This window comes from Neolamprologus multifasciatus, chromosome 16 (assembly GCF_963576455.1).
Source record: "Neolamprologus multifasciatus chromosome 16, fNeoMul1.2, whole genome shotgun sequence".
Taxonomy (NCBI): Eukaryota; Metazoa; Chordata; class Actinopteri; order Cichliformes; family Cichlidae; genus Neolamprologus; species Neolamprologus multifasciatus.
In genome coordinates this window covers 6,280,285-6,307,263 of record NC_140454.1, presented here as the reverse complement: position 1 = coordinate 6,307,263, position 26,979 = coordinate 6,280,285, and the positions used below count along the sequence as shown (strand labels likewise).

Sequence of the window (26,979 nt, the reverse complement as noted above, 5' to 3'; positions counted from 1 at the left end):
GTGTAATAGATGCTGATTGGCCCCGGCTAAATCGCTGGAATCTGCGTCTGTATAACAAGAGGGGAAGCACGAGGCTGGAGTAGGAACGATCCTAAAAGCTGAATATTTTCCTTCGCTTGGAGGTTCAAATGATTACAAGGGGATTTTTCTGTCTCTTTAAACAGGTGCCATATTTTTGTGCAACAAGCACAACAGGAGTAGTGCAGCTGAGTGCAGTTGGCGCAAGAGCTTTATTCTTCATTCTCATAATAAACAGAACCAGCAGGGAGAAAAATCGTCTTTTTCTTGGGGTCTTTTTCTTCCAGTTTTGGTTTATGATCGATGCATTGCGTCAGCGTTTGAAGCCCGTGCCTGTGATGTGGAGCGGAGCAGATGTGTGTGTTTTATAAGCAGAGAACACTCTCTTGCGTGATTAATAATCACGCCATTTGTTGCTATTGCGGCCAAGAGGCTGCGACTGGCGAATCAGCTCTCGTAGATAGAATGTCAAGCTCCATTCAAAATGGCATGCTTCTTAGATGATATTTATCAGTCATTTCCAAGAGTTAATCAGTATATAGCTGTGAAATACAGAACATGTGGTGAGTAAAAGCATCATTATTCTGTTGATTACCTACTTTAAACAGTCTCATTTGTTTTGCTTGTGCGCAACTCCTGTTTCCTCTGAGTTTGAGGCGCATGACCAAGCGGGAACCACCAAATTAAGCCAAAACGCTGTGAAAGAGCTAAAAGTTACAGTTGTTCAAATGGCCACTTGAGGCTGTAAAACAGGCCAATCCAGATTGATTTCCATTTTACAGAATAACTATGTTTACAGCCTGGCACAAAACAGGCGCTTGGTCTGAAGCCAGCTTCCCTGCTTCATAACAACAGCAAGGTGGGTGTGCGGGTCGGTTGGGGTGGAAAGGGGGAAGTTGTATTAAGGCTTAGAATTATGCATCATTTTGTCCTTATAACTACAACCATCTGTTAATTCAGGTCACTAAACTGGACCTCTCATTTGCATTTGTGCTGTTGGTGACTTTTAAAGCCTTTTTTATGTAATCTAACAAATAGTATGGCCTGCTATGCAGTGCTTTGCACTCAAGAGTCACATTCTTAGACATTTGTGCTATCTAAGAAGTGAGATAGATTGTTGTACTTTAAAAGGATGTTACTTACTGCACTAACTACAGCAAATTTAATGAGAAAAAAAATGTGAAAGATCAAAAACACCTCATGAAAAAGGACACTTGTCTGTAGGACCACCGTGGAACCGCATTCGACCGTTTAAAAGGTATCAGTGTTGGTCAAATCCAGTCCAGTCTCTGGAAGCACTTCACAATCAAGCATGTTAGTGTAATATGATCATTTAACACTCTGCTTCTCCTTTAAATATTGTCACATCCTGCACTGAAAACACAAGTTGTCAACAGCCAAAATGCTCAAATTAAGACTTTAACGCGCAAACGAATAAGTGGATTAATGTAATGCAGCGTGCTTGCATTTAGTGATCACTTAAAGTTTAAGTTACATTTTAACTGTACAGTTTATTATATATTATATATGTTTACAGGACTGTATCTACCTCAAAACTGTGGTCTCTTTAAAACATGCACGTCTTTGCACTTTTGAGAAAAGCTGCAGTATCCACAGGAATCTCACAGAGAAGAGAAAGAGCATGCAAACTCCACACAGAGAGGGTTCAGCTGGGATTCAAACTAGGAACCTTGTGAAGTCCTTATATACAGTCTATATGTTACTAACAAAGATGTATTTTTTTCGTCTGAATTAGAAAATGTTCTTAATTTTCCAGAATAATTGCCTGCTGTTCACAGAGAGGGAAGAAATCCAACCCATGTAAATGAATTAAAACGTTTATTGAGGGTTTCTTTTTTTTGTTTGTTTGTTTGTTTTTTAGGTGCTTGGCACTTGTATTTACATTTTTTTAAAATGTTTCACAAAAAAAAAAAAAGAATTACTTTGCTATTTCCCCTTTTTCACACATTTTAATAACAGATTGTCCTGTAAAATCGCTATACTGTTCAGCACTTAAATACACATCTGTAATACACGTCACAACATACTTTACTCTGTGCTGCTATTGCTTACCCTACGTCACACAACAACTTTTTAAGCTTATGTTATTGATTGCATTCGCCATCTTATACATATATTTATATATATATTTAAAACAGAATCCACTCGAAAAAAATAACCGATCCAGTCTTAGAGGAGAAAAGGTTGAGTTGTGTGGTGAAGTCCTGATTTCTAATGTGCATATATGCTGGCGTTTTCAGGATGAAGCAAAAGTTCCTCAGTGAACTCTTGCAACAATTACCAGATTTGTGTGTTTTCACCATCTGCCACAGCATGCACCAGTTTCTCTCCTGCATGTACGTGGAGCAGAGAGTCATTCTGTGATCCAGTCCAGTTGTCCCTTTCATTTCAGACAAAAACTGTGGATTTTGTCAGCAACCACTGACGCTTTGGCATTCCCAAGCTAATATGGCACAAGTGCCGAGTGAAGTAAAAACCCTCTGTATCACATAGAAGGTTCTTTGGTTACAGAACGGCAGGAAGAGCAGATGACGTTTGAGTCCCCAAAAAATCAAGTCACTTTGAAGAACCTGTTGCTTCTATTGCACAATGACACTCACAACTGATAATCCCTTCTGTACCAGTACACTGCCACTTCTTATAACACTGATCTGAATGAGGTTGTTGTTTCATTGGTGTCAAGTTGCCGTCCTTCATTAATACAAAGATAATTAAATAATATTTCCACTGTAAGTATCTTTAAAAACAAAATGTTGAGAGGACATCCTTTGTCTGAAAGCTTCCTTTGTACCTCAGTATATCTATCCTTCATGTGAAAACACTGGTTTAAACTTAACACCAAACCAGGTTCGTAGATTTACTTTTCATATTCATATTGAAGACATTAAAAACGTGGCGCCCTGCAAGGTTGGGTCTGAGTTCCTACACCATGTGCATGGACATCTGAGACGAGGAGCCATACTGACGTCCGTCACAAGAGCTGCTGCTTTGCTGGCCACCGGTGGCGTTGCCGATCATGTGCATGGTGTCCATGCTTCCGTTGGACAAGTACTGGCGCTCGGCGAATGCCCCTGCGGGAGCGGAGGAGCAGAGCAAACCGCCCTGGGGTTTCTCGGGGCTGGCGGCCAGGCGAGGAGAAGTGGGGAAGTTATATCCGTACAAATTGTAAGGGTTGTGGAGGGAGAAAGCGTTGTAGGAGCCCTGCTGCACGTGGTGGTGGCTTCCACCAAACATGTGGGCAGAGGAAGGGGCGGATCCGGATGATGAGGACGAGGCTGAGCTGGAGCTTCCCCCAGTTTGCATCACGTACTGAAGCTGAGAGGCCGGGAATGAGCCGAGCTGACCGCTATAGCCATCCATTTTGCCCCCGCCGCCGCCACCACCGCCGCTGCCAGTCAGGGAAGCGTGAGTGCCACCCTGCATGCCGGCAGCAATCAAAGAGGAAGTCCTCTGTGGCAAAAAGGATTCAGAGGGCTGACCAGACGCCACAGCACTCCCTGCAGCCTGGAGGCGTCCATATGAACTTTCAGCCAGGCCGCCATACCCCTGTAGGGCCGCCATGTTGCTGCGAGCACAGGCGGGGTACTCCGACAGGCCCAGGTTGCAAAGCTGACTTTCCCTACAGCCCACATTGAAGGTGTTAGGGGCCAAGTGAAAGGTTGGAGGGGAGCAGGAGGGAGAAAGGAGGTGTGCTGCACTAGAGGGAGATGGAGTTCCTGTGCTGGAGGTGGTAGGAGAAGTGCCTGTGCTGCCCCCTGCAAAACAGAAATACAGAGAGAATGAGTGAACTATACAAAAGCCAATGTGGAAGTACCAGAAACTGTAATGCCTCAAAAGGCTTCTCCAAATTGCCTTAAACCTGCATTAAAAAGCGATAAAGCAGGGTATCCCTTAGGGCATGGCCACACTGTGACTGACATGTCTCGGTTTCTGTTGCATTCAACTTTTGCTTATGTTTCTTTGCAGGTTTTAGATCTCACCTTGGGTCAACACACCTGAATCACATGATTAGTTCGTCCTCTGGAGAACTTCAGGACATGTTGAGGAGCTAATTTAGCCACTTAAATCAGCTGTGTTGGTTCGAGGACACATCTAAAACCTGCAGGGACACCGGCCCTCGTGGACTGAGATTGCCCACCCCTGCACTAGACTGAAGAACTAGAGGCTTCAAACTGGAGTTCCCATGAGATTGTGTGTTGTTATGCAAACTCAGTCAGTTGATCCAAATGGGCTTTGTCAAACCGCTGTTCTCAGACCAACTGCAGCCGTACTCTGTATATAAGATCACGAACTGTTTTGTAAAATACGCCGCATTAAATATTCTGTTCTGAGGAGATTTGTGTCACCCCACATATAATGCATGCATGTAAGTTTGGTGGCACAAGTAAGATAATCGGGCCAAGCCTTTCAGAGAGATGTGAAAGCTGTGAGGTATTAATCACATACTTCTGTGTTAATAAGAACTTGGCTCACGTTCATGCTGCTGTCCTAAAATTCAGTTTGAAACCGGAATGAGGAGGACGCATAACTAAATAATCCAGGACTCGCTTGGCTCGGGCTCTTCTTTTGCACCATATGCCTTCGATAATATCGCCGCAGCGCTCTGCTCAGCTCAAGGAGATGAAGGGGGGAGCTTATGAGGAGGGAGAGAAAAGAAAAGGGGGGCAAGGTAGATAAATTTCAGAAAGAGAGAACGATAGTTAAGTGATGTCATGTTTTCCTCGGGATAGACGGGCTCGGGGGGCTTCGGTGCCGAGGGAGAATGCTTGATTGCTTTGAAGGGGAAAAGGGTGTCTGGTGCCATAAGAGCAAAGCTACACTGTTCCTTACAGTTACCACAGAGTGCACATGCATACAACACAGAGTCTTTATGAGATGATACAGGGTTCACTGACAGAGCAAGGACTTTAATTAAATCTTAATCACCGCGGAGAAGTTTAAAGATAACAAACACGTGTCAGCCCGCTCTGACAAAACATGGAGCATCACGTCATGCTGACCTCCGAGGGTAACGTGGATCAGGTCAGCGTTGCTTTAGAGTTGCTTGAAAGCGGCGAGGCCCTTGACATGAGCCATGACTCGTTCCTGGTTGTCGACTCTGGAGCTGAGACAAAGGGAGGTGGCCCAAGTGACGCTGACTCTTGTCGTGGAGCCGTCCAAAAGCCACAGGGTTTGTTTAACGATTTTATTTTGCAACGGCTACGCGTGATGTGAAAAGTTCAGCAGACGCAGGCAGACCTGCCAGAGGAGCAGTGTATGGCCAAGCTCAAATGAAGGACAACCACAGCTGATATATGGAGGGGAAATATGCACGTGGAGAGTTCACACTGGGACACCAATGCGCCATGGTCATGGTAAGTACCACTGCACACAACTCTGGGTAACTGTGCAGTAATGTATTACACTACTTTGTAATGAGCCCTAAAAAAAAAAGATGATGTGACGTTTCAGTTATGAAAATCCAATTTTAAACCAAATACATTTAAAATCACAAAAAAAATTAAAGTAAAAATGTCCCAGTCGGTGATCGTTTCAAGTTTGGTTTCAGTTTACAGGTTTTATCTGAAAACACAAACTAATTCATAATTACAATACTCGTACAATAAGTCGCCAGTGACAATGATGGTATCATGATACTGTCATGAACCGAAGTTCAGTACATAAGCTGGACCCAGAAGGTCCAGGTGCCCCGGAAGGGTCAAAGGAAAACACGCGAGAAACTAGAAAAACCAAGGGACCGGGGGATGAGTTACGCAGGAACGCCGTAATCGGGACTGTGGGACGAGTCAAAGCGGGGCCGTGGGAGCCGGAGGGAGGGGTGAGGGTCCGCGGGGGAGCTCCAGGAAAGTAGAGGCGATCGGTACCGGAGGCGATCCAAACTCCAGACGGGCAGGTGGACAGGCAGGTGGCTCAAAAACACGCCGAGCTGTTACCGCTGTGAGACGACTAACGGACTGGCGTGGAGCAGCTGGCTGGGCTGGATCAAATAGTCCACCTGATAATCGCCTGAGATGGGATGCAGGTGTGGAGTTAACAGCCACACCTGTGGGCGTGGGCATCCCATCAGCTCCTCGGACACCGGGCAGTTACAGCGATTCTGCGATCCTTGATGTACTCACAGTCATTCATAAACTTATTGTAGTGTGTGTGTGTGTGTGTGTGTGTGTGTGTGTGTGTGTGTTTCTTAACCATAAATGTGACTTTAACATCATTTTGCATTTCTTACCCCTGTCAAGTAGCTTATGTGTTTGTTAGCATTTGCGCGCGTGTCAAAACTTTGTAGGGGTGTAAAGTGGGGTCATTTTAACAATCCATTAAAATCTGGTGAACATCCATCAAGGTCTTCAAAGTTTACTTACTGTATATTGGTCAAAAACTGAGAAAAAGCTTTATAACACTTATAATTGTGTGGTGTGTTTTTTCAACACATAGAAAATAACATCTAAAGGTTTAAAATATCGGCTGAATATAGCATATTGTAAAAGGAAGCGATATGATACAGTTTCACAGTCAGTAGTTTATTAGTATGTTGGGTTTTGTGCCTTACATTATTCTACTGTAATACTTTTTTTAATATCACAAAGTTAAGGTAGATTTGTTCCTTTAAGACAGATGAGAAGGACTGCACAAATATATTTATTTACATACCTTGCTGTTTCTGCATATTTGTAAAGTCTTCAAATGTGAGTGTCCTCACTGGAGGTCTCCAGAAAGCATATGTTTCCATGATCGCCTCAAGGCCAGTCCTGACAGAGACATGCAAAACCAATTTTAGGACACGCACACAAACACAAAAAAAAGAAATGAAAACAAGAGGCAAGTTTTTTTTTTAATGAAGTTTACAATAAAAGCTGCTGCTAGGACAGAGAAATTAATATTATCAGTCATAGATTAATCACTGATTTTAAGCATGTATCTCTTTTTTAAGTCTAAAGCTTGAAGCCTTGATCAGGCTCACTGTTGTATTTCAAGTCCTAGAAGCCTGATTTTAGATTTTAGATAATTATGAGCTTTGATTGTTACTATAGACATTTAAATGTTCATATTTCTTTCTTCACTCTTGGACCAAAATCAGCCTTTTTAATCCTTAACTTTATTTTAAAACTGTACTTTTAATAGAGTTAAATAAGGAATTTACTCGTTTCCGTTAATAGGATTAATAAACTGTGACTTGACGATTACATAGAGGGAGAATCTAAATATACTGAAAACATCAATGGAAGAAAAATGGGCAGTGATATTCTACATGTCAGTGAGACAGCTGGGGTGGGTTTGAGATATATAATGTAGATGGAGAGAGAGGTGGGATAAACCAGATTCCAGCTAGGAGGAAACTGGGGCCATTAAAAAGGAGCAGAATTTTAGAGTGCATATAAATCTGAGGTGACATTTCATCCTGAATCTGTACATGGTTCTCCTTCCTGCTTGATTTACTTCCCCACATGGCGCTCAGCTCTGGCCCAGGCAAAGCAGCGTCCGCTCTGCTCCCTGTGTTATTTTAGGGCCACCAGCTCCCTGGCTGTAGCAGCTCGTTAGTGCGCCATGCTAATCAGCCCAGCCCTCGTCATCACTGCACTTATTCATACAGTTGCACTGCTGCCGCGGGACCAAAACCCAACAAATGAGCTGTATCCCTCCACCGGGCCATAAAGCCTGGTCACCAGACAACTGACGACACCCCCATAACCGTAAGGCTGAGAGAGGACCACATTAAGATTCAACAAGAAACTCAGAAAAAGGAAAACAAGATGGTGCTTAATTTGAGAATTAGCAGTGCAAGTTTGGCCTTTCTATTAATTTGGAATTTCCTCTGAATATGGAATCGGTTGGTAATGCTTCGCAGCAAATGAGCTGCACATTCATTTTACAGCTTAAAAACCCAAAGAAAGTACCTTAGGTATTTTTTATAACTGTTTATGTCACCCATATCCGATACTAATAGAAGCTGAGTAACGTTTAAAAGACGCGCGTGGCAATAATAACAAAATATGTCACACCTGCTTTTATGTGCGCAGCTGCCTGTTTCCACTGCTTTCAGTTGCAGCTGCAGCACTTTTACATTTTGCTCAACCTTGCTGCAGAGAAGGCAAATCAAGAGAGGGTTCGTATTTTATTAGGGGGCGAGCAAGGTTTGGTTTCACTGGAAATTACCTTGATTTTCCTTCCTATCTAGTGTTTATCACAAGGTGACAAGAAAGATGTGGACTAAACGACTGTCGTTACTCATTACAGATAATTGTGACTTGTTCAGGCTAGGCACAGGAAATCTTAATTGCTTCTATCTCGTCTGTCTCACCTGTTGACCTTTCTAACCCTAATCTGACACATTAGCCACCAAGGATACATGTGCACATAATAAAATTATGAACGACTCCGCCTGATCTGTCCGTGCAGCTGGAATTTCTTGGCTTCGCCAGCACACGTCGGCATTTGCTTCAGACAACGTCCACTGACTGCTCACAGGAGCCACTGACCTAACAAGCTGCACCTGATGCTGACGCCAGCAGCCAATCACTGCCACGTCAGAAACTGCATCCAAATCGATGATAATGTTAGTCAGAGGTGGTCGTGTTGCAGGATTTTTCCTTGATAGACAAACTTTTGACCAAGAGAAAAATCATGATTATCATGCTAATGAAATTAGCACGAGGTTAATTATTTTTAACCGGTTTTTGCTAATTGTGGTTTCATTTACTCAAACATCATTTGATCATCAAAATGTTGAGAAATCTTGTGAAAATAATTCAGGGGATGCAGAAGCATCTGCCCTTGGCCCTATCTCTTGTATTAGCAATGTTGCAGTTAATAATAATAATAATAATAATAATAATCATGATGATGATATATGATCATTTATTGCATGTATGCCCTAATACTGGGTTGACCTTCATAATTCAAGATTTGCCAAAGTGTAATTATAATCATCAGTTTTTTTCTTGATTAAAAATCAGACCTGACTGTGAGCTGGAAACACGCCGTATCTACAGTTACATTTCATATTGAGCTAATAACTTCATCCTGTGTGACCAATCAAACTCCCAAGTCACCATAATTATGCTGAAACAGCAGCATGAAGGTCAAAGGTCAGAGCTGCAGCTCGCTAACAATATTCACGAATGACGCAATAAAAAAAAGAAATCAACTCCGACACAAAGCATGAAATTCAGAATGACTGAGAGAGGGCTTTTAAGGTAACAGAAGCAGTCTGAAATCTCAGTGTGTCCTGGCCAAATCTGAACCAAAACAAATCCCAGACGGGCGTGAAGGGAAGGAATCCTGAGCAGTACGTGAGGATCAATTCATTTTCTCTCTCTAAAGACAAATCTCTTGTGCTCTGTTATCTTTTCATCTGTAGCTTTTCTGCAATGAAATTCTAATGCCAGTTCATAAATCAAACGGTCTATTGTCTGAAAAACGAAAAAAGATGTCTCAAATATCTGTGCGCCGATAATGCGGACCAGATGAGGGGGCTGCTTTCATGTGTGGAGGGGCCTGATGGTTCGATACACCCCTTCTCTTTCCTAATGTTATAGATATAGGATGATTCAGTGACTGGGTGCAACAAGGCGAATCAAGAGAAAAGAGGGGAGGAGACGAGAGGAGGGGGATAGAGGCAGAAGGAAAGGTAAACAGTGATGTAGAACATCTAAGAAAGCATCAGGATAAAATCCAACATATCAATAATGTTATTAGTTAGCTTGAAAAGTAAGTAGAAGTAAGTATTCCACAGTGCAGAGTCAGACTGCTGCCTCTGGCTAACATCACACTAACAAGACATTAATGACAACATGTCCCAGTGCAACCTTTTACCGCGCGACAATAAGAGTCAAACCATTTTTGTATTGTGTTGCCTTTTGTTTGGATTTGTGTCAGGAAGAGGAGAGCGAACATATCTCACGGCATTCTGGTTGTAATTTATAGCGACTAAATGGCTTCACTGCTTTATAGGTCGTGTGGGAATGTGGGCATGATTAAAAAAAGAAAGAAAACATGAGTACAGCCAGTGTTAATATTCCCGTAAGCACGGATATGGTGATTTTCAGGTCAAAGCATGTCTAGACGTCTAGGTTAAACTGGCCTAAATTTAGTTACATGTAGCCGTTGTTCCAATCACATTTTATGGCTTTATTTCAGTCTGAAGCAGGTCTTAAGTAAGTGATGAAATTTTAGGGGTTTTATGGAGCTAAATGTCTAAAATAAAAACAATCAGCTCACTTTGAAGCGATAGGTGAACGTAAGAGAGATGAAAACTTGGTACCTTTGACAAAATGTGGAAAAACTAATAATCAGCTCACAGCAGATGTCAGAGACAAGCAAATATTTACAGTTAAGATTAAAGATGTATGGATACTTGTTCATTAGCTAGTCACAGTGCAGCAAACCATATTGTAGGATCAGCAACATGCACCCACTAGTGTTTGAGCCAGAAGTAACAATATCTGGACAGGAGATGGAGAGGCAGGTTTACCGCTAAGCTCAGTTAATAAGCTGCATCTATAAGCTGCACAGGTACCATATATCAGTTCTAAGCAACAGACTAGTAAAATACTCAAATTTACTCAAAGATTAAGTACAAACTTCTTGGACAGTCTATACATCCCGGCAAGTAATATTATTTGTTGGAAAGGCACCAACAACACAAACATAGTTGGGCCTTTACTTGAATCAGTATTGATATAACCGGGCATTAGCCACAACCCTTTGTCACAACACCTTTCAAAGCAGAAACAACTCCTAGCTTTAAGTCTTAATAAAATCAAAAAGTGGAAATAAATAAATACATAATAAATACACACATCAGTATCTGTTCAGTGTTTTGACAGCGTTTGACATTGATTTCCAGTTTCAACCTGTTTATGCATGAACAGGTTATTATTTTAAGACCTGAAAATGTGAGGTGTCTTTTAACATCATAAAAGACACCTCACATCCTGGCCACTCCCTGTTTGAACTGTTGCCCTCAGGCAGACGGTACAGGGCAATCAGCGTAAGGACTAATAGACTCAAACACAGCTATTATCCAACTGCAATAACACATCTGAATACTACAAAAAAATGTCCATCACGCCACTCTTGTGTTAATCTATGCACGGTCTGAAGCATGTATGTGAATATTTACTGTTACGTCTTATTAGTATTTTAAGTATTCTATCTATTTTATTTATTGAATTTTATTGTTTTATTTATATTTTTGATATTATTGGGATGATGCAATGATCGGGGACCATTCTTAATTTTGTTGTACCTGTGACAATGACAATAAAGTTTCTGATTCTGATTCTGAAAATCAGAGGAATGAAACAATAAGAGCAAACGTTGTTTTCTCTCGCTTGTGCATCAGTGTGTCTGTCTGTACTGCAGATCTGGGCAACAGCTGCATGTGTGCTATCTTCAGAGGATTATTTCCACAATAAAGGTCACACAGTGCAACAATTAGCGTGGGGTTCTTTGTTTACCCCCCATAGAGTCTAACAACATAGAGGTTAGATTGATTGGAGAATCTGAATCATGTGGCTGTTATTTATCTCTTTGCATGTGTCAGCTAAGACTCAGTATAACTGCTTTGGCTGATAACAGACAACGCACTGAAGACACCTAAGGAGGGTGTATTGCCTGGATGATGTTGTAACAATGTACCTGTTTCTTCCAGAGTCTCTGAAACCTTTGGCAAATGGGTTGCGGTCAATCTTTAGTCTGGTAATCTGCAGAAAAGGACAACATAGAAAGAGACATTTTATTTATAAACTTTCAAAAATGCTTGAGTAGAAAATGTCATCGCTATAAACTGTGAGGATTTTTAAGAAAGCAGATTATATAAAGGGATTTTTTTAAGCTTTTCTGAGATGAGTAATTTCAGAGCACTTCTGAGATTACGTCTGATTTCTTTTTTTGTTTTAAAGTAATATCCTGTAATCGGTTTTTACTATGGTGATAAAATCAGAGCTGAATACCTGCTGGTTCTGATAAGCAGTGACTGTGGTAAAGACTGTCTCAGGGAAGCTGAAGGTCTTAACTCCTTCCCCACTGGGCACTGGTTTGTTTGGAGACAGTTCACTGCTGAAGTCCTTCCTGATGACATGAACACGAGGCTGATACTTGTGCATGGAGTGGAGGATGATCTGTAAATATGAGAAATGAAGAGAGTGAAGTGCAGTCAGTCATTTTGTAGAGGTGGGAATCACCATACATCCCACGATACGATATTATCACAATACTTAACCCACGATACGATATTATTGCAATTTTTTAAAAATATTTTGCGATATTCAGATTCTGTACATAAAGGTAAACTTTATCAATATTCATTTTATCTAATATCAAAGTCTCACACTCCAACTTAACTGAATGCAACCATCTGGTACAATTATAGCTATTCTGAACTATGAAATTTATGAAAACTATGCAGCCCATTCAGCAACTGAAGAATTTGAAAATAAAACAAAATATAATTTTACATTAAATAAAAAAGTTTTAAACTTAATTAAAATAAAACATGTCTTAAATTAAAATAAGTAAACTGTCATGTTTATTGCTGCCAAAACAAGTTAAACACATTTGGACAGTGAAGGAATGTCAGGATTCTTGCTCAGAAAAAGGATCAACATGCTCTGAAGTCAGAGCACAAAAACCTTTTTTTGTAACAAAATATCGATTTCTGCTGTCCCTGTATCGATACATTATTAGCAAACAAAATATCACGATACTACACAGTATCGATTGTTTTCCCCCACCCCTATCATTTTGTGTGAATGTCTGTGAAGGATGATCTCGGTAGTTACAAATCTGTGTGTGAATGCGTTATAGGTGCCTTGAAATGTACAAAACACTCAAAATACAACATAAAACCTCCTTCCTAAAAAAAAACAAACGCTTTCTTGTAAACATCAATTAGCTGCACTGATTCCTGACCAGGGCTACGTGACATTAAGCGGAAACAAAGTTCTCACTGCAGCGACGCTGGCTTGAGGATTATTTCACATTATTTCACAGCAGAGCGGAGGCGTCAGACAGTGTCGGCCCCAACCTCGCCTCAGGCTTTCAGTCTGCTCCTGATTAATCTGAGAGTGAGAAAACCTCCCCAGAGCCAAACACCCACAACTCCCCCACCACCTCAGCACTCTGTTACAACAGAGGGGGTCATTTCAAACTAGAGCCGCAGGGGGAAAACACCTCTGAATATCAAAAACATTACATTCAGTGTTCCAGACCTCGAATCGCACACACTACACGCACGCGAATCATGACTGGGCATCTGCGTGGAGACGCATGTGCTGATCTGCAGTCCTCGTTTTAAAGACACGTCTCCATCTGTGTTGCTCGGTATTCATTTTTGTGGTGTTTTGGCATGCTCTGCCCAGTGATGACCTGCCAATCAAACGGCGTGGGCGGGTGCTGTGGTGTATCTTTACCCGGGTGGTCAGAGGAACGGTCTCCAGGCATAAGTTTTGCACCATAGAAAAAATACTTTCACATTTTGTGGGTTGTTTTCAGACTACGTTTGTTTCAATTGATAAAACAGAGCCGTGAAAAAAAATGATCTTGGAGATTTTAATGTTTAAATATAGTGATATCAAATCAAATCAATCAAGTTTCAATTCGTATTGTCTGCCACTCCAGCCATAAGCGCTCAAGCAAAATCCAGTCGTGTTTTCAGTTTATTTACAGACTTTAAATAAAATGTAAATTATAAAAAAGATTTAGTTATTAAAAGTTATTTTTCTTGTGGGTCAAAGTCACACTTTGACTCGCTGAACTGAACAAATGACTCAAGGAGCAGCCAGAGGACATCAGCTGACAGTTGTTCACGCTCAAATACAATCATTTAATAAGCGGTGTTTTCATTTCCGTGGTAGGTAATGACGTTCTTTGGACCCCCTTTGAAAATAATCTGGACATTCACACCAGGGACACCAACACATGCACATAACAGATGTCGCGTGCATGTCCACCAAGTTAGATCCCGTTCAATGTCTAAGGCACATTTGGCTTTAATTGATTTCTTTTAAAAACATAGTTAAAACACTTTAATGACCATAAACAATTAGTAATCAAAGCAAGCCTGTGATTTCAGCTGTCGAGGATTCACTGACTGTATATGAGTCAGCTGTGTCTCTGGAAGGTCTTTTACTCAGTATAAAAGAAAAAAAGGCAAAAGCCTCAAAGCAGACTGTAGAAACATCTTCTGTGGCATTTTGAACGGTTTCACACAGCAGCATTGATACGTTACCATGCGATGGATCATTAACAAAGAACAAAATAGAAGTAACAAAAAATGTTTTGGCTAGTCGAGTCTGCTTTAGCATTTTATTAGGTTTTCCCATAGAACAGTGAGAGAGGGACAGCATGAGGCAGATTTGAAGCTATAAGAATGCAGACTGAGGGTAATGAGTCCATGCAGGCACTGAGGTAAGAGAAGCTTTTAGCTTGCGGCACGGTTTCCCCCGTGTGCAAATGACACAAAACTGCCGGACGGAGAGTTTTCACCGCATTTGGAAAAATTCCTAAAATTCAAAACTTTGGTGTAATGAAAGCAAAGTGCAATCTTGATATGAAACAGTTACACTGTTGCTTTGACTAACTTTCAACAGTCTTCTAAAAATACTTGCAAATTACTTGCATGTTGATAATAACTGCAGAGTTTAAAAATACAAATAAAATGTGAATGCATCAGTAATGCACGTACAATAACATAGTTTAAAAAGTGTACTTTTTTGTAATCTCTTACCAACTCAAACAACACACACTTTAAAAAAAAATGTAATTAGTTTGTTAAAAAAAAAAAGGTAAAACAAAAAGTTACAGTAATTTGGTTGATATCATTACTGCTAATATTTTTATGTTCAGATTTTCTATAGAATAGCATTATTATGTAAATGATTTATATTATAAGAATATTATATTGTGAATTTATTTTTAACTTTATTTTTCAACATAATCAATTAAGATGAAACTGTATGAATGCATAAAATAAACTTTTATAAGCTTAGATTATTTAAAGTATATATAGCGGAGCACAGTTACTGGTGGAGTTTAAGTTCCTGCTGGATTTGATGTCACTTTAGATTATTTTAAATTCCACAAGAAATTCTTGCCCATTTTATTCCATGTCATTTATTTTACGGTTATGTTAACATAAAGAAATTCATTGTAAAATAATAATTTACAAAAAATAAACAATATAATATGAAAAAACATTTTGACATGACTTGTTAAAGTTAATAACATGATTAAGTTAATGTGTTTTTATATTATTGCTGTGTTATTTTGAATTGAGCAACCTGGGCATTTCTTTCATACTCGACCAAAACAGAATGATGGGATGAATTTTATCCTTAATGAACGACGGAGCGCTGCAGGTTAAAAAAGTATCTAAAGTCAACAATAGATCATGTTGTTTAAGCTGATAATGTTTTGTATATGTGCTCTATATTTAACCCCTGTCTCTAAATATTCCGAGGTGGACTTCCAGCGCTTCACTTTTAATTCTGATTTTTGATTGTTTAGCTCTACACAGGTGAGATCACCTCATATCTGCTGACAAGTGCTGTGAATGGATCAAGTTTTCATTGTAAAATGGCAACACTGCTCTGATAAAGCGTTCGGAGACACGTGCAAAAATATTGATTTTGCTCGCAGGCTGCTTCTGTTGTGACGCCTGATGATTCATGACACGTATGGTTTCTGTTTGCGACGAGGCAAACATTTCACGACACCACAAGTCAGGAGGATGAGTGAGACGTGGTGAGGTTTCCCCACACAGGAAGCTCCCAAATTCATTTTCTTTGGCCTCTAAAGACCCTCCAGGGAAACAAAGACTCTAAAGCCGAGCAGCGGGAAAGGAAAGACAACCTCCCGTCACTCTGAAGAAGCCCTGCAAGCGAATCGTCCAGATGTTGTTACTTTTGTCACCGCTGAGCTGATGCGATCATCTGCAGAGCAGTAACCTGCCGTGCCCACGCAGTGCGCTGCACAAACGTGGAACCCGCCATTTTGTCACAGAGCAGGCGACATCTCTGTCATGGCGGTGTCACTACAGGGCTTCTATAATAACTGTATGATCTTTTTTCTCAGTAACAAAGTTGATTTGTAGCAACAGACACTCTGATCTCTCAGACAGGCACTGTGTCATCCTTCCTCTCTTAGCACCAGCTCTCCTTTAGTTTCTAAAAGCACTCGAGATGACAGACTTTTATGGCTGCTGTGGCTAGCATGTTAGCAAACGTCTTGCTGAATTTAGAATAAACTTAACTTTTGATTGACTTGTTTCCTCCACCAGTGTTGATAAGAAAAAAGTAACTTTCGAAGTGTTTATGCAACTTCTGCTGCTGCCGATTGCTGACGTCACAGGTAGCGGTGCTGCTACACAAGCAACCTTAGGTAGTTTTTATATTATCTGTATTATATTTGGCCAACTTTTCTGTTAGCTAGAGCTAAGAGGACAATTAAGCTAACAGCTTTCACCTATTATAATTCCGTTCACATGAAACTCATTTCTACCTTAAGAGGAGGAATCAAGTGGAAATACAAGACGGATTTTAGCTTGCTGGCCACTTGCTGATTATATATAAGGAGGGCAGTAAATCAGACAAATTATGGTCGAGGTTTTTGCTTTACAGTTAAATATTTCACCTATGAAGCCCGGATAACATATTTTAAGCAGCCAAGAAGCAATAAGAGGCTCACTATAGCTAACTACCTCTGTTACTGACTGGATACAAGCAGGGCAGTAAATCAGAGAGACTGTGGTCAGACTTAAAATTTAGCACAGTGATGTGGCTGCTGGAGCGTACTACAAATCAAATTCAATCATTTAAATGACCTTAACAAAATCCCCCAAGGAAAGGAAAATGATATATTCAAACAAGGAAACTTTTAATATATTTCCGCTTTAATCCTCTAAATGAGCTTCACACAGAGCAGCCCATCCTTCGAAAAAGGGTGCGGGCTAAGCGTGAATGCACTATATCTGGTTCGATTCTGAACAAGTCTCACGGCTCCGTGAGTCCCGAAAGCGTAAAATCTACGAAGAAACGTGTCGACTTTCATTTCAAGAAAACACTTCAAAACATTTCCATCCACAAGCTGCCACACAGCTCCAGGAGTGCACCGAGTGCATGCGTATAAATCACAGCTTGAACATTTGAACCAAATGCAGCTCAGATAGGTCACTCTGTTTTTGTATGTCGTTGTGGTCCAAAGTTTTGGCAGTGGCACAAAATGTATTTTTTTTATCCACACTGCTGCTTCAGCTTTTATTTAAAATATTTCTAGATTTTGTTCTAAGATATAACGACAAACATAAACGACGATTTATTTGCAAATTTTAAAAACGTAGTGTTGACAAATAATCTGCTTTGTATTCAGGTTATTTAGCTGCGTAGCACCATTTACTCACATTTGATTGGCCTTTGGGTCCAGTGGCCTTAAAGTTGCACATGGGCCCTTCAGCAACAGTTTAAGAAAGTGAGCTTAAAATTAAACCATTAACATTTTACACTACGTGATTTGAAGTTATCATTTCATGTCATTGTTGTAAATAAATGGACTGGTTCTTATATAGCGCTTTTCTACTCATTTGAGCACTCAAAGCGCTTTACACAACTTGTGCATTCACCCATTCACACACATTCGCACAAGCACATTTTTCTAAGTGCATCATAGCTAACATTCACACACATTCATACTCCGATGGATGCATCGGAGAGCAATTTGGGGTTAGTATCTTGCCCAAGGATATTTGGCATGCAGACTAGGGGAAGCCAGGAATCGAACCACCAACCTTCCGATCAGTAGATGATATGCTTGTACTACTTTACATTATTTGGGAAACATCGAAATTATTGCACATGGACTAGCGAGTGGTGAAATGAGGTGAGCATTTAAGTTATAAATGTAATCTAAAAGACTGATCTAGTGTTTTGTAAGTAAGTTCTACTCTTTATGTGTCTTCACTGTTAAGTCAATACAAAAAAATCATCTTATTAAAGGAACTTGTATTTTTTTAAAGTTACAAATCAGTCAGCCATGAAGAAATGTGCAGTTGATCAGCTTTGTTATAAATTCCAGTCACAGGAAGAATTGAGGGGTAGATTTGACCAGACATCAAAGTGGAAGTGATGAAACATCCCGACTCAAAAGTGCCATAACAGATGTTTTGTCGTTGTTAACTTAGTAGCAGAGAAAAGTCTTGTGCTTACATGCCCCTGGTCATCCAGCTCATTGTTGGTGAGTTTGAGCTTGTCAAAGCTGACCACCTGCCTCATCCACGTGTCCCCTGAGGCCAAAGAATCTGGGTGGATGTAGACCCGCGGAGGAACCGGAGAGTCTGCGTTTCCCGCCACCATCCACTTGGAGCTGTGGTACACGTACCTAGAAAACACAGTGGGAAACCTGGTTGAAGCAACGCTGGCGCACACAAACGGATACACGAGGATGAGTCTGAGCTTATGCTGGAAATACAAAGGTTTTATTTGATATGTATGTTTTAGAAACCCTGTGCATGTTTAAATTGAGTAACTCTAAATGTTATTGTAAACTTGTTTTTCAGACTTCTTCTGCTTTGATTTCTTAATCATGTTCCCCAGAAAGTTAGTCCATGACTAGTATTCCCTCCCGACTTCACTGTTTTGAAAACTCATTTGAGGTTATTTGAGGGTTAGAGGGGTTATTATAAAGCCCGTTTGGATTTCAAATAAGCCGGAGTGACTTTCTTTTTTCTTTTTTCGCTTCGCTGGAAAACAAACTCCAAACACTCGGCCACGTTGCCACAACACCGGCTGTTAAAAAACTCATCTGCTGTTTCTTCATTGCGCTTGAAATTTCTAACAAGCGCAACGTAAAATATTCCATATGCAGTCGCACGCTCCGCTGCATAGTTTCAATTAAGCAAAGCCGTAATATTTGACGATGTTGTGTGTGAGTTTGGGTACAATGGGCCGACCCGCCCATTAAACAGCGGGGAGAGAGGGAGAAGAAAGCGAGAGAGAGAGAAAAAAATATGACAAAAGCACTGACTTTTACCCTCATTTTTAAAAGAAATGACAAGCCACAAGTTAACTCTGTGTGTGCTGATTAAAAAAACAGGAAAGGACAAAGAAAGGAATGAGTGCGATGGAAAACAAGGGAATAATGCAAGAAACAATGCGGGGGGAGTAAAATGCGTGGAGACGAGACGGGCGGCCTTCGGGAGAGACGGACACAATGAGGGAGATGAAATCAGCAGACGGAAAGGTGAAGGAGAGATAGGAGTGAAGCGCCGAGAGAGGCTGAGAGTGAGTGCGGGAGAGAGAGTGGGAAGCACAGCTGTTTGCTTTTAGTTCTGGCCCTGCGCTCACTTGAAAGTGTTTTATCTGCAGCGTCTCTGCCAAAGTCATCACTCACCCCTGAAACATGGACAAAACTCTCATTTGGTCCTTTTGTTATTGCCTTGAAGGGCTGCACCACCCCGTTTTACCACACATTTATGTCCAAGACAAAAAACATAAAAAGAATATACCAACTCGGCCTCTTTGTGAGCATTTGAAAAAAGCATATAGGGGGTGTTTTTGGGAACGCTGGCAAACACACCCTCTGGCCACCATATTGGAGCTAAAGTCAGCATGCTATATTACATTTGTAAGTAAATGTTTGTCAGACAGGAGGAGTGGTTCATGTTCTGTTTGGGAGCTTTGTGTTTTTCACTTTGCGCTGCATTGTTGTTTTTTAACTTGTCGCTTTTAGGAGCCTTGCATGTTTAAAAAGAATGAAGCTTAGCCAGTAAGATTAAGTCCAAGGAAAGTTAGGATTGAGAGTCCCGCTTTTGCATTGCTACAAGCCTGCAGCGTTTAGCCATGACCCCTTACATATGCCTATGACACTCCAACAGGTCGCACACATCACAGCATTGAAAAGCCTGGGAAGGCTGGATACACTGATGTGTGCGTTTTTAGCAAACAAACTCCTCACAAGAAGGTTTTCAATGCTGGACTAGTAAAAAGTCATTCAGCTTACTAAATATGTTTTCTTAAGTGGCTTGGACTTGAGGAGTGAAGACGCATACGCACACGCAGACACCGACTGAACTGCAGGCTGCATCTGCAAATGGTCTTTGTTAACAGCCTCGTGTCTAATGCACTCCACAACCACACAAGCCAAAGTTTTCATTGGTATTTCTTCCTCTCTCTCTGCCCTGTTTGTTACACCATAAACAACGTAATCATCACAGGAATCCAGTTTTCAGCAAACCATGACGAAGCTGAATGTTTCTGCACAGTTTGCAGAAACCACATGATGAGATGCCATATTAGGCCAATTTGATTCGGGGGGGGGGGGGGGTTTACACTCATTATTCCAATCCATTTCATCATTCATTAATCTATGATGGATTCGTCCTTTGTGGATTTCCCACGCATCAAAACAGGAGTTTACATGAGATTTCTCCCCACTCCTGATCCCTGTTACGACATGTTTTTACCTGGTGTTTTGACCTGAACAGGTGTAATAATATAATATGTATCTTCCTTTTTTTCTCTTATTTTTGCTCCGTTTTTGGTCTCCACCAAAATTGAATAAAATATCGGTTGGTAATAATTCTCTGGTTGTTTGTCATCATAAATGATAACATATATACTCCCACGCTGAAACTTTATAACAAATACATCTTCTTCCCGATTGTAAATACCAGTTAAAATATAACGTGTATAAAAGGTATTTATTAAAATGTCTTTGCTTACTATTAAATGCAGAGATTTGGTACAGTTAACAGAAATCCCTATTTGACTACCGTGTTATCTAATATCACCTCCACACATGGCCCTGACTTTTGACCTTAACACAAACACACATGCATATGCAGACCCACAAAGGATGCCAGGCGTTTCTGTAATTTCCTGTTTGGACTGCTGTTTAGGGTTACGCTCGGCGTAGTAGAGAAAGTGTTAAGAAACGAGGAAACTTTAGCCCCAAACAGGACTGGAAATCTGATTAGTCCCTCGCTTTCATCTTCCATAAATCTGCCATCTGGCACCGGCACGATCAATAAAGACCGGACTTTATGTGACACTCTTACTGGGCAGATGGGGGTGAGGGGAGGGGAACTCCGTCCCTCAGCCAGCACCAAACCATACAGCTGACAAAACTGAGCTGCAACGCCTGTCTCACACACACAGACACACAAACACACAGTCATATAGACTGAAACACACAAATAGAAAAACACACAAGAAAAAAGAAGGGAAAAAATGGTTGTCGGTCTGTACGTGTGTGTGTGTGTGTTTGTCCAGCTCATCACACGTATACTCTTACAGAGGCTGGCATGCACATAAAAACACACATTTACACACTTGCCAAGCCCGAACTGTATATTGAGTATATTGAGTTACTGTACTGACAGAGTAAATATTGCTATTGAGTTACCATTCAGGGTTGACTTCTGAGTTTGTAAGAGAAGACCAGCAGCTCTCCGTACGAACAGAAGTGTGCTCTTGATTTTTTATGCTTGGGAGGCCCAAACTGCCCTGTGAAGTTATTTTGTAAGTTCTCACAGGACCCGTGAAGCACGGTTACTGTTTATAAGAAAAATACTGGGATTATTCAAAGCTGGAAGTGGGTTTAGGGTTCAGATGAGGTACCGGTTAAGGTTGATGTCAAAGTGGTCGTCATAAGTATGTCAGACTGAAGGCCCATGAGGCGTGTTTCCCCTTTGAGTACACATTCCTTAATGTTGGGCTTCACTCATTTTTATATGTGTGTTTCTATTTATATACAAAGATCTAAGGTCCTCAAAAAAAACCATAAAGAAAAAGAATGTCTGGAACTGATGTGATTACATGAATGTGGCTTTGAACGATCAGATGAGTTTTGAGGAATGAACGGCTGTGCATGCAAATCTGACAAGGCACAGTGTGTGTGTGTGTGTGTGTGTGTGTGTGTGTGTGTGTGTGTTGTTGCTCTTTTAATTGTTTCTGAGTATCCAGTCATATGGGTTCTTTTTAGGGATGCAACGATACCAATTTTTTCAAACCGATACGATACCGATACTTGGATCTGAGTACTTGCCGATACAGAGTACAAAAACCGATACTTCTACCACACACACACACACACACACACACACACACACAAATACAATTAATTGGAAGACAGGTTTTATTTTATTCTCTGCCGATAAAAAATAAAATCTTAATAAAAATGACCACAAAAAAATTTCAAGTGAAAAATAAGCACTTCTGTTAAATTATTGCAGAGTCTCCACATTGTAATTTAACAAAATATCACTGAACTATTGGCACTGTCTCGAGCTTTCAGAATAATAAATAAACACTTCTGTTTGGAATAAAATAAATACAAATTAGGTTTGCGAATAAAATAAACTTTTAAATTATTGCAGTGTCCATATTGTAAACAAACAAACAAAATAACTAAAGTATTTGGCATTGACGAACAAACTCCTCATCTGCCCGTGGATCATCAGTCCACTGTGCCGTTAAACCAAGGACTGACATCGTGCACACACTGCTTGTCTTTACCTCTTCAGACAGTTTTGGCACCATTATCTCCCTGATGTGTGGGCGGTTGGGAATTTCATATCGCAGCTCGAGTATGCTGAGAAGACGGTTCAATCCTATGTTTTCCACGACCGGCATTGGCTGGTCATCCAGAGCGATAAAATGAGTCAGAGCCTCTGTTATTTAAACTGCCCGTGGATTTTCTCTTGACATTTTTCATCGCTTTTCCAAAACCTGAGTTAAAGTTGGCTGTTCCACACTGCTGACATTTTGTTTAGCCTAGCTACAGCAGCCTCCAGTTTCTCTTTTTTATCTGGAGCCGCCAGTCTCACTCGCCTAACCCTGTGCCTGTTTAGCGCGGGATGTCCCCCTAGTGGCCAATCTAAAAAACTACAACAGAAATGACATGCTACCCTCTGCTTAATGAAATAAGTTAGTGTCGGTTCATGGTATCGGTTAACTTTTACGAGTATGAGTACACACACATTTTACAGTATCGGCCCCGATACCCGATACCAGTATCGGTATCGGTGCATCCCTAGTTCTTTTATTTCTATACTTATGAAGATCAAACAACAGTCAAGAAGGTTGATTTACTTTTACAACTTGACTTCAATTTTCAATGGAGACTATGTTTAAGATATAGTTGGTGAACCCTGGTTGGAGGAATTACTGTCTGTTTGGCTGTTTCTGTGCCTTTTCTACGTGTGTGTTTTTCTGCTTCAACACAAAAGAACCAAACACAATCCTAACAGATTTTTTGCTAATAGAAGCAAATAAACATTTGTTTAAAGAAAGTTAAGGACAGTCAATTTGTTCAGAGGGGATATGTAGGATATAGTTGGTGCAATAAGATATCCCCTAAATTTTGAATCCAATGGCCACAATTAAAAGCTATGTAAAAGTTATATAACTATATAATGTTTAAACTTAGAATAGGTTTTCTTCTTCTTTCAAAATGAAGTCAATTTTCCAGTCAACGTACATTTACAGCATTTTTAAAATTAAGATGGGATTCGTTTATAGGGTTGGGAAACTATGATTGACCCCATGACTAAAGTAACGTAATCATTTTTTGCATACATCTGTCTTTTATCCCTGCAGATGTCTGTGAATATGTTGGTGGCTGTTTGATCCATTTTCCCATTTCTGTGCAGGAACCTGCGCACGTTAAAGCAAAACTGCAACGTGCACTGCCACACGCTCGAAGCGAAGAGGTATGCTTGAGGAGCCAGACAGACCCCACGCTCAGTGGCCTTAACTCAGAACGAACCAAATGACTGTCCACATAAAAGAAGTGTAATATATGGAGATTTAATGAGCGTGGTACAAATGAGACGTTCCTAAGGAGGGGCAGGCAGCCCAAGTAAAGCAAGTCGATTCCAATAAAGACCTTATTTCCAGACCCCAAACTCCCTGGGACTCTGAGACACACCAGTGACAGCTCCCAGCTCAGTTTGCAAAGCCCTGTGGTAAATTCCCCAGCCAGGAAGAAAATCCTATTTAATTTTACAAGATCTTCTGGCCTCTAAAAATCCTCCATGTCTTGGTTCGCTGGTGGGAGAGCAAGGAGAGGCGGCAGGGCAGAACGTCTGCTATACGCTCTGGTGGAAAACTTTACATTATTAAACAATGAAATGAAATGAAGGGTGCAGGGAGGTCGAATAAAATGCACTGATTGCAGAAGTCACTTCATTTTAATTTGCTATTTTGTCTTTTATGCAGACTTTTATTTCTTCCTGATGAATGAATTTTAATTGAGTTTGAGTGGTCGTGGGGGGAGGGGGGGGGATTCTCTGCAGGGAATGACATGGTTTTGTTTTGCAGAAAGAGAGGGGATCTATTTGTGGTGCACTCAGCTTTTGAACAAATAGTCACTCTCACACGAAAACAAACTAGCTCGCTGCAATCATCTTTTGTGCAACAAAACTCTGCTTTAAAAGTATGCCCTGTAAAACACTGCCGATACACTCAGATCTACCACACACACGCAATTATGTTGCCACTAAGTCAGTCAATTTGATCATTATTAATACATATATGTTTTTAAAGTGCTTGAGCGCTATATCAATTTATCTATCCAGGCAAAAGAAAAAAATTAAAGAGCTGTTTATGTTTTCTCACCATTGAAAAACATTGTTTAAAAACCCTAACATCTGAAATGAAATCCACGCCGCAAGTTAAAAACACACTTCCAATTTAAGCTGAAGATGCCAACCATAACTTTTGGATTATAAGAACTAACATGAATATTTTTCTTAAACTATAGCTAAAGAAGGAAAAGTATTATTATTGTCAAACATAAGACAGGTTCCGTTTTTTTCTTCTGAATTTTGAATATTGATTATGATGATGCAACAAGCGCAATAAAAAAAACTGCAGCAACAGAGCAGGAGAGAAATGGAAAATGTGTTTAATGCTTAAAAACACTTCATCGTATAGCTCACAGCTAAATAGTTGCATTGTAAACATCACTAAGTATGAAAAGAGCATCGCAGAGAGGTTAAAATGTAAGAAAAAGGCTTTGCCACTCTGTGACAGACTGTTTGGATCAATTGTTCAGCAACTGATGTTCAGTTTTAAACAACTTCACGGAATCTAAAGAAGTGTCTGTGGTGAAGTTAAAAGCCAAAAAACAGAAACTTATGTAGCAGAAATCACTCCGTGAACTCAGAAAAGCTTCTGAAACCCACTGTCAGTGAATGCACCGCAGCAATGCGGAAGGATATAGAGGCTTTTTGTGTGGGGACATCCAGATTAATGCTGTGTCCCAATTCGGGGTCTGCACGCTTGAAGTACGCATTTTAAGTGCGGTTACGTCACCGCCACGCGACGACGGCTGTCCCAATTCTAAGTGTACTTGAAATGCATACTCCAAATGCGCCGTCGATTTCCCCAAATATCAAGCGTGGTCCGGTGCACGCTTCGTGGTCCCATATATCCCACAATTCATAGCGCGGCGGTGGGTGTGGATAATTTTGCCGCAAAATATGGCAGAAGGGAGCAGCCAAGAGTGAACTGTCAAAAGTAAGTACTGAATATGACGTCACTTATTCATGTGCGAATGTTTAATAATGAACATTAAAACATTGCTGTTGGCCACATGTGGCAAAGTTATGTGACACTAGTGATGTTTGTACTTTCAGCATTAACTTGGTTTTAAAGCTTCTACTTCTAAATATACATATAGTCGACCTTAATCTTACAGAGAATCTGATGATTTTATGGATAATTAAAGTCAGTCATATATCCACAAACTCAACAAGCTGACAGTCAGTGATATATATTATATATATATATATATATATATATATATATATATATATATATATATATATATATATATATATATATATATATATATATATATCATAATAATCTGACAATACTATAATATTGGCCATATTATATTTACATTACCATAGTGAGATGACTTTAGTCTCATGAACAACATTACCTAATTATTATTTACTAGCTAATCTTAAATGACTGTTCAGTACAGAAATGAAGCCCTTGAATCATGTTTTACAGTCCTGTGGTCTCAGCCTCAGATACTCAACTAATCAAAGTGATGTCATGACAAAAATGATTGACCAACAAAACATTTTTCTCCTTCATTTCTGTCAAACAAAGCTGTATGTAGCGTGTCTCGCGGTTAGTATCATGGTTGCTAGGCAACCTGAACAGCGCGACGAAGCATATACCGTCCCATTTCACAAGCCTCTCACTTCCGCACTTCTCGTACTTATAGTACGCACCGTACGTAGTACGCGTAGTGTGCGTACTTCAAGCGTGCAGACCCTGAAATGGGACACAGCCTCTGACAAGGAAGGTCTTGATTATTTCAGCAAGACAGTGGCAAACCACAATCTGCACATATGACAACAGCACAGGAAACAAGGGTGCAGGTTCTAAACTGCCCTGTCTGCAATCAGAACCTATAACCTATCATTTAATCCGTGTTTTTTCCCCATTTCCCCCAAAAAATGTATAAAACTTCAGATCTTAAAGATTTGATAGGTGCTGAGGTTCTAGTTTCACTTAAATAAAGATTTGCATTCTGTTTTTATTCACATTACACCAGCGGTCCCCAACCTTTTTTGCGCCACGGACCGGTTTATGCCCGACAATATTTTCACGGACCGGATTTTAAGGTGTCGCGGATAAATACAACAAAAATAAAACTAGTACCGGTACCGAAAACAAGAAGATTTATTCATAAATCCTGTGTCTTTTTAACATACGTGAAAAGACCCAGGAAAACTGAGTAATCGATAAAAACGATAACAAAATAACGCTGAAAACCGATAAAAACCCTGAAAACTATACATTTCACACCTGAGCCTCAACTCTCGCGGCCCGGTACCAAACGACTCACGGACCGGTACCGGTCCGAGGCCCGGGGGTTGGGGACCGCTGCATTACACGACAGCACACCAACCTTTTTAGAACAGGG

At 40.5% G+C, this 26,979-nt stretch overlaps 1 protein-coding gene across 1 annotated transcript in view; it reads right to left on the bottom strand.

Annotated features, from left to right (window-relative positions):
• Positions 1-1,840: 1,840 nt before the first annotated feature.
• Positions 1,841-26,979, bottom strand: part of tbx15 (T-box transcription factor 15) — a 40,609-nt gene continuing 15,470 nt past the window's right edge. The window contains exons 5-9 of the mRNA XM_085135877.1: positions 18,237-18,408; positions 11,991-12,158; positions 11,677-11,741; positions 6,688-6,785; positions 1,841-3,794 (exon numbers count right to left, since the gene is read on the bottom strand). Coding sequence (XP_084992003.1) covers positions 2,962-3,794; positions 6,688-6,785; positions 11,677-11,741; positions 11,991-12,158; positions 18,237-18,408 — 1,336 coding nt within the window. The 3' untranslated portion in view covers positions 1,841-2,961. The remainder of the gene's footprint in view (positions 3,795-6,687; positions 6,786-11,676; positions 11,742-11,990; positions 12,159-18,236; positions 18,409-26,979) is intronic.